The sequence below is a fragment of the Spermophilus citellus genome, assembly GCF_964194105.1.
Source record: "Spermophilus citellus genome assembly, chromosome: 5".
Taxonomy (NCBI): domain Eukaryota; kingdom Metazoa; phylum Chordata; class Mammalia; order Rodentia; family Sciuridae; genus Spermophilus; species Spermophilus citellus.
The window spans coordinates 174089134-174102690 of NC_138186.1; the positions used below are offsets into that span (position 1 = coordinate 174089134).

Below are 13557 nucleotides of genomic sequence, written 5' to 3' on the forward strand. Positions count from 1 at the left end.
GCAGGATCCCTGGGGCTCAGCCTCCTGCGCTGAGGAGTGACAGGGAGGGACTGAACCCTGGCCCCTGCATTCTGAGGACCCTAGAGTTGCTTCCTGGTCATAGGCTAGGAAAATGCAGAGACCCAGATGTCCCTCAGCGTCCCATCTGCCTGTCCTCACCAGGCTGAGTCTCACCCTCCTCTGCCCCGCCACCCAAGGAGCAAACACAGCAGCCACGACCCTGCCCTGCGGGTGCTCGCGGGCAGTACTCACAGTGGGAGCAGGAAGGACAGCACTCGTCCTCGGCAAAAGCTGGGCTGGCGCAGGTGGCAGGCAGGCAGGAGATCTGGTGGCAGACGACTTTGAACTTCTGTGGGTAAAGGAGGCACCTCAGGCCACTCATCAAGGCAGCAGCCTTGGTTCAGGGCTGGGTGGAAAGGGTCAGCAGGGCAGTGGGCGTCTTGTGTCCAGGGTCCTACATGATAACCCGAGACGTGGCCTGGCCTGAGGTGGCTCGTGGGCCCAGCGGGTCCTGTCTCCTGCCACTCAGCAAAGAGACTGCAGCAAAGACTGGCCACGGGTATGCTAGGGGAGGAGGACGGGTGGGCAGGGTGGCCCTGTGCTGGGGGAAGTCTGGGTCCCCATGCACAGAAACTGGTCATTACTGAGGAGAGCCAGGTCCTCTAGTGTTCCTGACGCTGACCTGCATCCCAGAGGCTTCTGCTAAGCACCAAGGCCCCACTGGACCTGCACGGCATTAGACACGGATCAGGGGCCTCTGGGTAGCTCCGCTCCAGGTGTTCCTGACCTCTGGCGACACTGGCCAGTCACACACTCTCTGCCTCTGGCTTCTTCATGTGTGAAGCCTAGAGGCTGCGCCTGGTCACACTTCGGTGCCTCCCGCTGTCCCCTCCAGCCCTACCCCCGCCTGCCTGTGTCTGTGGCTCCGACGTGCTCAGAGGGGGCCTGGGGGGCCCCAGGAGCTCACCTTGCAGGTGCAGGACGTGCAACTGTCCACCACCCAGGTTTCGTTTTCTGCAAAGAACCGGCCATCCTGCCAGCAGGCGGTCATGTTCCTCGTCTTAGGAGGGCCACCAAGGAGCTCGAGCAGGAACTGGTTATCATTTGACTGCAAAGGGGTCCAGCGTCAGGAGTGGACAAGAACCCAGCACCATCTCGAGCTGTCTGGGTGGGAACCTCCCCTTCTCTGAGCAGCTCCGGGCGCAGGCAGCAGGGACCCGCAGCGGGGAGCCCGAGGGTGCAGACGGGAAGCCGTGGAGCCCGAGCCACAGCACCCTGGGCTTCCCACTCCTTCTCTCAGTGAGACCCAGCTCACGAGCCTCAACACCTGGGTGGGCCACGCTGCTGGTGCTGGGCAGTGGGCAGATGTCCGGGGCACGGCAGGAGGAGCCGCAGCTGGCTGCAGCCCAGAATCACTCACTCCTGCCCCCCTCCAGGCAGGACAGCCACAGTGCAGAGGCAGGGAAAGAGGCCGTGGGGACTGCCGCCCCTCTCCCAGCTGAGCCAATGCCCTGGGGGCTCTCTGCCTGTTGCTTCCCCCAGGCAATCCCTGGTGTGGCCAGCAGGCCCTCTGATGGTACAGCCATCAGCAACACTTCCCGACACATCCGGGAATTGATCACAGTGCTGCCTTCGCAGACCTGCTGACAAAAAGGCAGACTCGCTGCAGGACAGGGTCTGTGGTTCAGGTTGCCCAGGAGCGCGATCTGGAAGCAACCTCAGTGCCCTCGATCCCCCAGCATGGGCAGGCACCTGCAGGGAGGCTACCAGAGGACCACCTGCAAGAGCTGCTCCCACTTCTGCTCCATCACATGCCCCATGGAGGGTGCCAGGAGGCTGCTCCGCCCTTGGGGTGCCCCTGAGCCAGCCCTGGGGCCTTCTGGGGCCCTTCCACTACCCAGCAATGGATTGTAGTCCTGGGTCCCTCAGGTCCAGACGGGGTCAGAGCATCCCCACATAGGGGCTCCTTCCATGTGGGGACAGAGGGGCCAGGGAGTGCCTCGGGCGGGAGCCCGGGCCCCAGCCGTCTCCTCCCTCACTCCTCCCACCCCCTGATGCAGTCCTCTGGGGAGCAGCTGCTGTTCTTTGGTGGACACTAGCTCAGTCGTGTGGACATCACGGGCAGCATGGCCCGCTCTGCCTTGCCACTGCCAGCTCCTGAGCTTTGAGGCACCATGGCTCTTGCTCTCTGCTTCACGTAGCTAAAGATGCCCCAGAGCAGCCCATGGCCCCCGTCTGTCTGTCTGGCTGCTGCTCACACCTCTGCCTCCCCCTCTGCACAAGCATGTTTCTGTTTGTGGGGAGGAGAACTTGCCCAGATCAGGGCGTATTTTGGAGAATGTGCATCCCCCGCCTGCGTCTTCATCAAGAGGACCCCTGCGTCTCCCTCCCCTGAAGCCCGGGCCCCAGCGTCCCGGAGCCAGCATGCACACCCCCAGAGGCAGCTGGCTGCAGGGAGGTGTGGCCCTCTCTGGGGCCCGCCCCCGCCTGCCTGGGCACCCACCACTCTCCTCAGGTTCTCGCTGAGCTGGTTCACCAGGACGTGCAGCCCCGAGAGCTCGTTGATCATGGTGCCCAGCTCCTCGCAGGAGTGCTCGCACACCTCCGGCCTCTTCGCCACTCCCTGGCCCACGAACTCCGTGGTGACGTGAGGGCCCAGGTGCAGCGTCTCCGTGTGCTCGCTGATGGCGTTGATCTCAGCTGGGGAACACACACCAGGGCAGTGAGAGCCTGGCCTCTGGTGCTGTGTGCAGGTGCCCACAGCCAGGCGGGAGTGGCCTGTGCTGAGGAGGTGGGCAGGGACCCGACCTAACAGAAAGGGAAGCCTCCCTTACAGCAGGGTGCTCAGCATGTACAGTCCACTAGCAGAGGGTCAGGGCCACACCTGTGATCCCAGCCATAAGGAAAGCTGAGGCGCGAGGCTCCCCATGCCAGGTCACCTCAGCAGCCAAGCAAGACCCTGTCTCAAGAGGGAAACTAAAATGTGCTGCCAGCGTGGCTCAGTGAGGAGTGCTCCCGGGCTCAGTCCCTGTGCCACCAAGGACAAGTCCACTGGCAGAGCAGGAGTCCAGTTCAGGAGCAGAAAAATGCCGAAAGTACAGCCAGACCCGAGGCCGAGGCCTGTGAGTGGGCGCGCTGCCCTGGGCCCTCCAGCAGACGGAGTCGGGGAGCAGCCGCGAGCTCTGGTCATGCCTTCTCTTGGCCCCACCCGTCCCCTGTTCAGCCACAGACTCAGGCACACTGAGGGTCCCTCTCCACCTTCCCGGGTCCCTTCTCCACCTGACACCCTGTCCCAGGGGCCTGGAACACTGGGCTCCTCTGCCTCTGTCTGCCCTCAGGTCTCTCACGGCCCTGGAAACCACGCAGGCCCTCCAGGGCCCTGGCCCATGGGCGCACGTGGGCAGGATCCTCAGCTTACACAGTGACCTGGGGCAAGTCCAGAACCAGAACCGTCCCGGAGGGGCCCAGCTCCCTGGCGGGTGACTGTAGGCACGTAAAGGGCCGTCTCCTTTCAGACCGTCCATTTCTGAGCTGCGTGAGTATGAGGTGCTTCTGCCGTACCCACGTGAGCCTCCTTGCTCAGCTGTGAGCCAGTGCTGCAGTCCACGTCGGGCTGTGAGTGCCTCGGGCCCTCGCCTACAGCTTCCTCCAGCAGTGCACATGTGAGTGCCTGCACAACTAACCAACGGACCAGGGGGACGGTGACAGACGGGTGGGGGTGGACAGACAGCATTCGACAGGTGGTGGGCACTGCATGGTCCATGGATGACAGGTGACAGATGAGAGATCACAGGGGATTGACAGATGGTAGATGGTAGGTATACATGACCCACGGACCCTAGGTGATGGATGGTATAGATGAGTAGATGACAGGTGATCAATCACAGATGATTGACAGGTGACAGATGACAGATGTTAGATAAGAGATGACAGGTGATAAATGATACTCAGATGATGGATAGATGACAGATGATGGATAGATGACAGATAACAGGTGACAGATGATGAGTAGATGACAGATAAGAGATGACAGGTGATAAATGATACTCAGATGATGAATAGATGACAGATGATGGATGGATAGATGACAGATGACAAGTGATGGTTAGATGACAGGTGACAGATGATGGATAGATGACAGGTGACAGATAATAGATGACAGATGACAAATAGATGACAGGTGACAGATGATGGATAGATGACAGGTGACATGATGGATAGATGACAGGTGACAGATGACGGAGGACAGGTGGCAGGTGATGCAAGACACCCAGGGAGGTGGCCACACCGTGTTGGGGATCCTGTGGGCACAGGAGCGCTGGCTCACTGGAGGCCCAGCCATGTGTCTCCCTCCTCACAGCTGGGCCGAGGCCGCCTGGTCCCCGCTGCTGTCCTGGCTGAGCAGGTCCCCCGCGCGTCAGGGTCTCCGTGGTGGGATCTCAAGGCTGGGCCGGCACAGAGGCCCTCGTCCCCCCCAGCTCCACCCATGAGCTGGCTGCCACTGTGGGGCCAGGCTGGTACGTCTGAAGGGGCGGGAGGGAGCCCTGGCCTTGGGCTGGGAGTCCAGTGGACCACGGACCTGGCCACCTCATGACGGACCTGGCGGGCTCTGTGGAGTCATCTTTTAAGAAGGGCTGGAAGGTCCAGCAGTGTCATGGGTGGCTCTGGCAGTGCCAGGGATCACGGGCCTGGACTGCCAGGTGCGCTCGCCTGGACTGAGCGGCCCTCGGGGTCGGCTCACGCGGGCGGGGGTCCTGATCGTGGGGGCTGTTCATGGCCGGGGGCCGCCTCGGGAGCTCCGGCTCGAGCTGGGCCACACTGCACTGTGTGCAGGAGCCACGAGGCAGAGCCCCGAGCGCACTGTGTCCTTATGAAGACAACGCGGCGTGTGCTAGTCTGTTCGCACCCTCTCCCTGCCCTGGCCGTCAAGTGGCCAGCAGAGTGACCACGGTGGCCTCAGCCAGCATCCTGGACCCACAGGAGGCCCAGGAGCATCCTGAAAGGTGCCTGCTCAGCTCTCGGGACCTGCCAAGGGCTCAGGCCCTCGGAACCGCAGGCCACCCCGGCCCGCTCTGAAGCTGAGTGCTGGGTCGCAGAGCCCGGTTTCAACCCAGGCAGCCCAGGAAAGCCAGCCCGCTGCGGAGGCTCACGCGACTCTTGATGTGGAAACTGAGGCCTGCCTCGGGCCTCCTCTTCTCTGTCAGACAGTGGGCAGCAGCTGGGTGGAGGAGGACCGCCAGGCCGGAGGGGGCCCCGGGCTCCACCCAGCACAGAGGGTCATTCTGAGGATCCTGAGATGCTGCTCAGCAGACCCTGCCCCAGGACCTCCACCAGTAAAATGCTCAAGAGGACACTGGCACAGCAGGGTGGAAATGCCACTGGAGATGTGAGTTAGCAGATGAGAACGTCTGTCAACGGCAGAGTAGCCCTACCTCACAGCCTGACTGGACAGCCGTGGGGACCGTAGGGAAACTGCGACCTGTCCCATGGTCTGTGAATCCCCTGGGCAGCATGGTCACTGACTGGTTTGAAAAGCTGCCTCCCTTCAACACTGGATCAAAGTGTGGGCCATCTAACTTCTAGCTTGTAAAGGGGATTTGTTGGTTTATATCCAAGGTCTTAAAATCAGCATATTATAGCAATGCAGCCACGTCGACATTTATAGCAGCTCAACTCACACTACTAAACTACAGAAGCAACCTAGGTGTCCTTCAACAGATGACGGATCAACAAAATGTGATATATACACACACACACGCACAGACACACCACAATGGAATATTACTCAGCCTTAAAGAAGAATGAAATTATGGCATTTGCTGGTAAATGGATGGAGGTGGAGAATATCATGCTAAGCAAAACAAGCCAATCCCAAAAAACCAAAGCCAAATGTTTTCTCTGATATGTGGATGCTAATTCACAATAAAGGGGTGGCAAGGAGAAAACAGAGGTACTTTCAATTAGGTAGAGAGGAGTGAAGGCACGGGAGAGAGAGGGGGCAGGAAGGACATCAGAATAAATCAGACATTCTTCCCTGTGCATGTGTGACTGCAGGACCTGTGGGAATGAGAAACTGTACCCCTTATATACAATGTATCAAAGTTCATCCTACGTTACGTACAGCTAGTTAAAACAGCTTTAAAAGTAAATAGACTTCAAAACAATCCTTGATACCTCTCACGTTCAGAGTCAGCTTGTCTCAGGGACCACAGGCCCCAGGCGCTGTTGCTGAAGTGCCCCCTGGTGTGCGCGAGGAAGCACCAGGCGTGTGCTGTGTACCCACCTCCCTGGGCTCCCGGGCAGCCCACCCCAGGAGGCGCCAGGCGTGTGGTGTGTACCCACCTCCCTGGGCTCCTGGGCAGCCCTTCCGGCTCAGGAGGTCCTCCACAGAGTTCTCGAACACCAGGTGCATGTTCTGCAGCAGACCCTGTGGAAGTACACCGTGGGGCAGGTGAGCCAAGCCTGAGACCCTTGCTGGAGGACACCTCGCCTGCCGTGAGGCCAGCCAGCAGGGCGTCTGCTGCCCTAGCAGGTCCTGGGCCTGCTGTGTGGAACGGGTTTCTAGACACAGCACATGACATGGGAGTGGAGCCCGGAAACTAGAGCCAAGAGAGGAAAGGCCTGCGGGGAGCAGGAAGGTCTGGGGAGAGCGACCCTCAGCGGGCTCAGGTGGACTCCAGGCGAACTCCTGGCAGAGTCCTCACCAGGGCCCGGGGCTTGGCAGTGTCCCCTGCCCAGGCAGGGACCCAGCTCTGGCCTGTGGGCCCCCCCCCCGAGGTGCGCCTGGTTAGCCACCAGCGACGGCCAGGGTGTCCTGAGGGCAGGAGGGGTCCATCAGTAGCAAGCCGTGCATCTGCTACTCAAATGGCCAAGTTCTCACCCACACGTGTGTCCAAGAATACACGCTCGCCCGGGAGAGAGCAACGTGCAGGTGTTCCTCCACTTATGGGTCAGTCAGGACCAGACAGACCCAAGGCAGGATGAAGACTTCACCAGTGGAAAGCACTCACACCCACCCATGGCCAGCACCACACACAGCACAGCGCCCAGTGTCCCCTCCCGATCAGGGACCCCGGGAGCTGCAGCTCAGGGCTGCCCAGCCTCGGGAGAGGCTCCACCCCCACACTGCCCGAGGAGACCAGAACTGCCCATCTGAAGTGCCCCTCCACTGCCTGGGCACGCGTCGCGGGTGCGCCTACGTGGGACCCTCTGTGCTGACATTCTGCTGCGGGTTCCGAGGCTCATGACTTAGCCAGCCCTGTCTGAGCCCACAGCTGCGGTGGGCAGGGCCTGTCCTCTCGGGGAGCAGCACCCCCCTTGGGAGGACGGCTGGTGGAGAGTTCTCACACCCTCTCACGGCCAAGGTGCGTGCTGGGCTTTGGCTTCAGGCTCGAGCAATGAAGGTGGGGTTGCCAGGAGCAAGAGTGGCCAGTTCCCAGGTCTCAGAGCAGCCTGTCTCGACCGCTGACCACTGGCAAGAAGCCCCTGTGGCCACAGGCTCTGCTCTGTGGCTCAGGAAGGTGTGTGCTATGTCTGGAGTGCACCATGTGAGTTTGTTCACGGTACTCATGTCCACGTTAGGTGGTGCATGTGCATGTTGAGCACGTGTTTGGGGCATGTGTGTGCACACATGTGTAGCTCACACATGGCAATTGTGAGTGCAAGTGTGAGTGTGGTGCACATTCGTGATAGTACGTGTATGTGTGTGAATCTGTGTTTCTCTCTATGTGTACGTGTGTGTATGTGTGTGTGCATGTGTGTATGAGCATGTGAATCTCTGTTTCTGTGTGCATTCCTGTGTGTACATGTGTGTGTTCATGTGTGTATATGTCATGTGTGTACATGTGTGCATGCATGTATGTGTGTACATGTGTATATGTGCATGTGTGCTTGCACATGTGTGCTATTCACATGTGTGACTTTGCACATGCACATGTGTGTCTGTGTACGTGTGTGTTCACTTGTGTGTGCATGTGTACATGTGTGTACATGTATGTGCATGTGTGTATGTGTGTGTGCATGTGCACATGTGTGTGTGCAAGTGTGTGCACACAGGTATGACTCGCTAGCCATTCCCAGGGTTGTAAAAATGCATCCTCCCACACTGTGCTAAGGACCCAGACCTGTCAGCCATGGGAGCCAGCGTGTTCTGGTGAGACTGCCCTGCTTGACCGGGCAGGTGTGTGAGGAAGGGCCCATTTCTGGGTCCCAGTGGACGCAGCCCTACATACGCACCCTGAAGTGGCTCTCGCGGGCGGCGCCTTTGGCCACGTACATCCGGCTTCTCTCGGCGCTCAGCTGCTCGTAGAAGGGCTCATCAAGGCTGAAGCTGTCGATGAGGTCGCAGCCCACGTACAGGCTGTAGGTCTCGCCGGCCACCTGCACGGTGATGTTCTTCCACTGCGAGTCGGCCAGGCCCACGTCCTCCAGGGAGACAGGGTGCGGGGTGCCCTCGGTCCAGTAGGTGAGGTCCAGCGTGTCCGCCGGGCCGTTGGAGACGATCTCGAATTGCCGCTGCGAGGCGCCGGGGCCCTCCAGGGCCAGCAGCGTGCCGCGGGACTTGCGGTCCTGCTTCAGCTGGGCCGTGAGGAAGAAGCCCTCCTTGCGCCGCATGGTCCTGAGGATCCTGCTGAGGTCCTCGCTGTTCACCGGGGGGATGTAGTCGAAGCGGACGAACCGGTACGCGGGCACCCCAGGGTCAGGCCCACGGAACTGCTTGGCACCGATTGTCTTCCGGTTTATGTTGCTGACGCTGAAGAGGTCGAAGGAGGTGTCCTCCTCGTCTTGGTCGCCAGCTGCCAAGGGAGGCAGAGCCGGGGGTTACTAACACAAGGGGGGCACCCCGGGTCGGGATGGCAAAGCAGGGCGGCGAGGCAAGCTCACTGGGCGTCTGCTGCTCCCCCTTTGCACGAGAGCTCGGGGCTCCTGCGAGGAAGGCCACCACCCAGGCTGCGGTCCCCAGTGCTCCCGACAGCTGTGGGTTAGCTTTGTCCTTGGCTGGAACAGCGTGGTGCTGCGGGTGGGCATTGGCCACCAGGGCCATCCCATTCGGCCGCACACCCACAGCGGGGCTTCCTCAACTCTGGCAGGCGACCCCACCTTGTCCAGGCAGGACTTGGAGCCTCCCCCTCCTGTTGACCTCCCCAGGTGGGAGGCACAGGGAGGCCTCCTCCAAGCCCCCAGTGCCCGGGGGGGGGGGGGACCCCAGTGCAAAGCCAGGCTTGCAGGGACGGAGCAAAGGGGACACAGGCATGCGGTGTCCCGGGTGGGACCCTCCTCCTTGGACTCGCTGGCCATTCCCAGGGTTGTAAAACTGCATCCTCCCAACTGTGCTGAGGACCCAGACCTGTCGGGCCTCTGGCTGTGGTGAGTGGTTCCAAGTCACTGTCCAAGTACGACAAAGGAAACTCAGCACAGTTCCCCAAAGGACAGAAGTTTGAATAACTCCGAATCATGCACCGAATAAAATGCTTTAAAAGCTTTAAATAGCATGACTCTCTATCTTGGCACACTGAAGCACTATAACAAGTGCTGGTGCCCAGAGATGACCACATGGATATGACCACGGTCAGTATGGCTCTTGGTAGGAATTAAGTTGATTAAAACCTTTGACTATTGCAATTAAAAGAGCAATTTATTTTTGTAACTTATGCAAAGGATATGATCACAAATGCTAGTGAAAATTTATTCACAACGAATAAAATAACATCTAAAGGGGAATTGATCTCAAAGCATTAGGGCTTCTCTGATGGAATACTATGCAATCATTAACAATCACGTTGTGAAAAAACAAACACGTGGTAAAATAGTTAAGATAACATCGTAGGCAGAAAGGAAGTGGGAGGAAGACACAAAACACCAGCCCTACGCACTGCTGAGCAGACAGCGTGTGGAAAAGGAGCAGAGCTGAGCACAGCCAAACCCCGCAGCCCCGCGGGGTGGCATTGTATCTAATACCCAAGTTTTCCAAAAATAAACCCTTCCATGTTGTAGGGACTCAAAGGCAAGTAAAGCTTTCATTTGCAAAGCCAAACGCAGCCACTTCGGGATCTGCGCCGGGGCGGGGCCACGCCTCGCGAGCCACGCGCCTGGGTCCACTCACCGAGCGCGCTGGGCCACGCCCACAGGGCCAGCAGGGCCATCCCCCAGAGCATCCTGCGTCCTGCTGCAGCTCCTAGGAGAAAAGCAGCCCTGGTCAGAGAGGGGCGCACAGCGGCCGCGTGTCGCCGGAGGGTGTGCTCCTGTACCCTTGGCCACAGCTGCACGTAGACTCGGGGGGGGGGGGGGGTCCCCGCAGCCCGCGGAGGGTCCCCACAGCCCACCGAGGCACAGGACGCTGTTCCGGTAGACTCCTCCCCCTGGGCGGATGTTAGTGGGCGGGCATGCTGGACCAGCACCCTGGTGGCGTTCTGAATATTCCCGAGATCTAACCCCCCGGGGGCAAAATGGCCATAACTGCCCTGCCCTGCAGAGGGGCAGTGGACAGTGTCTGGTGGCTGGTGCTGAGTGGTTTTGCTGAGGAGACCTGTCACCAAGACTCAGATTCTGGCGGTGGAAGCCACGAAACACCCAGCCTGGTGCACATGTCTGCGGAGGCCTTGTCCCACCTCAGCTAACTGGCCCCTGGGCGCAGCCTTCCCAGGGAACACGGGAGGGTTACTGACTGGAGGGTCCTGGGAGCGGATCCCAGCTACTTTCCTACTTTCCTGCAGCCTGATTTTTCCATTCTTGAGGGTTCTAAGTTGGCAGGGTGCAGCGGGGCTGGATCACAAGTCAGGAGACCTGGACGGAAGCCCAGCTCCACAGTTAACTCCTCGCGGGCCTCCGTGAGCCCTTCAGTCTGGGCTCCTCATCCCAGAGGTGGGTGATGTGGGCACTGGACCCAGGTCCTTCCTACAGTCCCCAGCCTGCTCCAGGTGGACGCTGACCCCTCCCTTATTTAGAATACCAAACTCCCTTCTCCTAGACCAAGGAGTCTCCCTCTCCAAAACATCTGGTGAGCCGGACTCAGCCACCTTCCTGGGAGGAGAGAGGTGGCCCAAGGAAGGGGCTGCGTGAAGGGACCCCTTCCCACAGCGCTGTGCACGGGCAGTTACTGTTCGTTTCTGCCATCTCATCACAGGGGACCGTGGGCCAGAGCTCTGCCCCTCAGCTCAGCTCCTCTGGCACTGGCTGTGCCGCATGCCTTCATCTGCGGGTTGAAGCAGTCATTGCCAGCATCTGACTGGCTGGGCTGCTCTGAGAAGTCCCTCCAGCAGATGACCATCTGTCCAGCACCTCTTAGCCAGCCCAGAAAGCCCAGTGAAGGACTAGCTCACTGTGCACCTGGACTCTTTCCCACTGTCGCCTCCGAGGTGGTGGTAGGAACAATGAGATGTCCCGATCTGGGCCTTTCACAGAGTTTTTAGGGACTAAGTTAAAGGGGTAAACCCTTGCTGTGTACTCAGAACAGTACCCAGTTCACTAAGCAATCCAGAGACGCTAAGGGATCAGCAGTGCTAGGTGCCACGTCAGAAGGCTCTTCCCGGTCGCCCACCCTCTACAGGCAGGAGCCACCAACCCCTGTCCCTCCCTGTGAAGTCTGTTCTACAGGAGGACAGGCTGCGTGAAGGAGAGCTCCGTCCCAGCGACAGCACAGCACACACGCCTCGCGGCAGGCTCAGAAAGTGAGCTCGACGTTCAAAGCCAGCCTCAGCAACAGTGAGGCGCCGGCAACTCGGTGAGGCCCTGCCTCTGATAAAATACAGAACAGGTCTGGGGACAGGGCTCCAGGGTCGAATGCCCCAGAATTCAAGCTCCGGCACCAAAAAGAAAAAAGAAAGTGAACTCAACTTTGTTTTGACAAAATCAGCTCCTGTCCTAAGACAGCAGGCAGGGCTCAGCGCCAGCAGCCTGCCGCTCCCTGCAGGACAGACCCTCTTCCCGTGGGTGCCTGCGGAACCGGCAAGTCGGTCGGTGCAGGTGGGCGGGCAGGGCAAGCGTGCTGCAGGCCCCGGAGGTGCGTCACAGCTCCGTGGTGTCCTCAACCCCCCAGGTGCCCGTGCCAAACGCTCATGCTTATGTCTTTCAGCCACAGAGTAGAGGTGAATGTTGGAGACCTTTGAGCGTCTGTGAGCATCCTCTTTATACAAAGTGAGAAGGAGCTTTGCAGAGATGCTCCTGGGATCCCTCAGGAGTGGTCACACATGAAGCGCAGGGTCAGCTCAGCCCCGTCTGTGGGCGGCTGTCACTCCTGGCAGCAGCTGCACCCGACCAGCTCTGTCCATGAGCAGCCCGTGCCCGAGCCCCTCAAAGCCACAGCACCCCCCCCTGCAGCCCCTTCAGGACCACTGGGCATCCCCTGGAGCACCAGCACCGCTCAGCCGGCAGCGCTAGCCCAGGGTGTCCGGGACCGTGGTCCCTGCTCGCGCTCCAGGCCCTGCCTGCCATTCCTCTCTCGCGCTCCCTCCTCCACAGCAAGAGTCGGAGCAGAAACTTCCTCCTCGGAAGAGGACGAGCACTTGCAGCTCCTGGGGCAAGACCCACGTGCAAAACGCAGAGCCGCAGGCACGGAGCAGGGCCGGGCAGCCACCACCCCAGACTCCAGCCTCCGCTGCCCCGTCCTCTCCCCTCTGGGAGTGGAGAGGCTTTCTGCCTGTCACAGTCCAATGCGGTGACTTAAAAGTCAAAATAAGGTGCGTTACCTGGTGTGCTGTCCCGCTGGGGTGCTGACTGACCTCAGGGTTTCCGAGCAGGACCAGAAGGACGCGGCTTCCCCAGTGGAGACCCCGGGCCGCAGAGCACCGTGGTGGACGCTTCCCACTGCTCTGGGCAGCAGGCGCCTCCTTTATATGCTGCTTTTTCCGAGTAGCCCTGTCAATCAGACACGCGAGGAAGCACGTTTAATTCATTCCTTCGAAGGAGTGACACAGTTCCTCCTTCTGATCTCGCCATTTGCTCCCAGTACCTGCTGTCTGAGTCCAAGTCCAGCCCCTCTGTGCGGCTGCCGCCCTCCTCTTGTGTCCACCAAGGCCTCCAGACAGGGGACGGACGGGGAGGAGCCAGACGGAGAGGAGAGGGCAGGGACTCACTTTTCCTGTCTTCTCTCAGGAAATAAAATGCTATAAATAAAACTAGCAAGATTGGCTGGAACTCCCCATTTTGCTTAAGAGAAAAAAATGCAAGTTCTATGCTTTAAATATGTTTCAAATTACCCGATGGGATACCGTTCTTTCCACACCAAGCAAGAGTCAGCAACACATAAAAGAAACTGGCGGGTGTAAATAGCTGGCCGCTACGTTGCTGAAGTTATCATAGTGAAAGAATTATTTTCGCTATGTGTTTACTTTAAAATGGAGTCGACAAATGTGATTTCAAGCCGTTGGAGCACTGAGGAGTCGTACTGCCCCACAGGAGAACCGATTGTAATCCAAACCTGCGTCACCTACTCCATTTGATCTCAGGCAACAGTGTCTGGCCCTCGGGGCAGAACTTCCAGTGGCCAAAGAACCCCAAGCCGAGGCAGAATCTCAGTGGGAGGGAGGGTCACTCAGGGTTGCCCTGGAGAGGGAAGTGAGC

At 59.4% G+C, this 13557-nt stretch overlaps 1 protein-coding gene across 2 annotated transcripts in view; it reads right to left on the bottom strand.

Moving 5' to 3' along the window:
- The window catches only part of THBS2 (thrombospondin 2), a 36737-nt gene extending 23729 nt beyond the window's left edge, over nucleotides 1–13008 (bottom strand). The window contains exons 1-8 of one of the 2 annotated variants that reach the window (XM_081293801.1): nucleotides 12947–13008; nucleotides 12684–12852; nucleotides 10103–10174; nucleotides 8236–8795; nucleotides 6343–6427; nucleotides 2504–2700; nucleotides 968–1108; nucleotides 253–349 (exon numbers count right to left, since the gene is read on the bottom strand). In XM_081293801.1, the coding sequence (XP_081149927.1) occupies nucleotides 253–349; nucleotides 968–1108; nucleotides 2504–2700; nucleotides 6343–6427; nucleotides 8236–8795; nucleotides 10103–10154 (1132 nt within the window). In that variant the 5' untranslated portion in view covers nucleotides 10155–10174; nucleotides 12684–12852; nucleotides 12947–13008. Of the gene's footprint in view, nucleotides 1–252; nucleotides 350–967; nucleotides 1109–2503; nucleotides 2701–6342; nucleotides 6428–8235; nucleotides 8796–10102; nucleotides 10175–12683; nucleotides 12925–12946 lie in introns of those variants that run through there. The other variant, XM_081293802.1, reaches the window with a different exon arrangement.
- Between the last annotated feature and the right edge of the window lie 549 nt (nucleotides 13009–13557).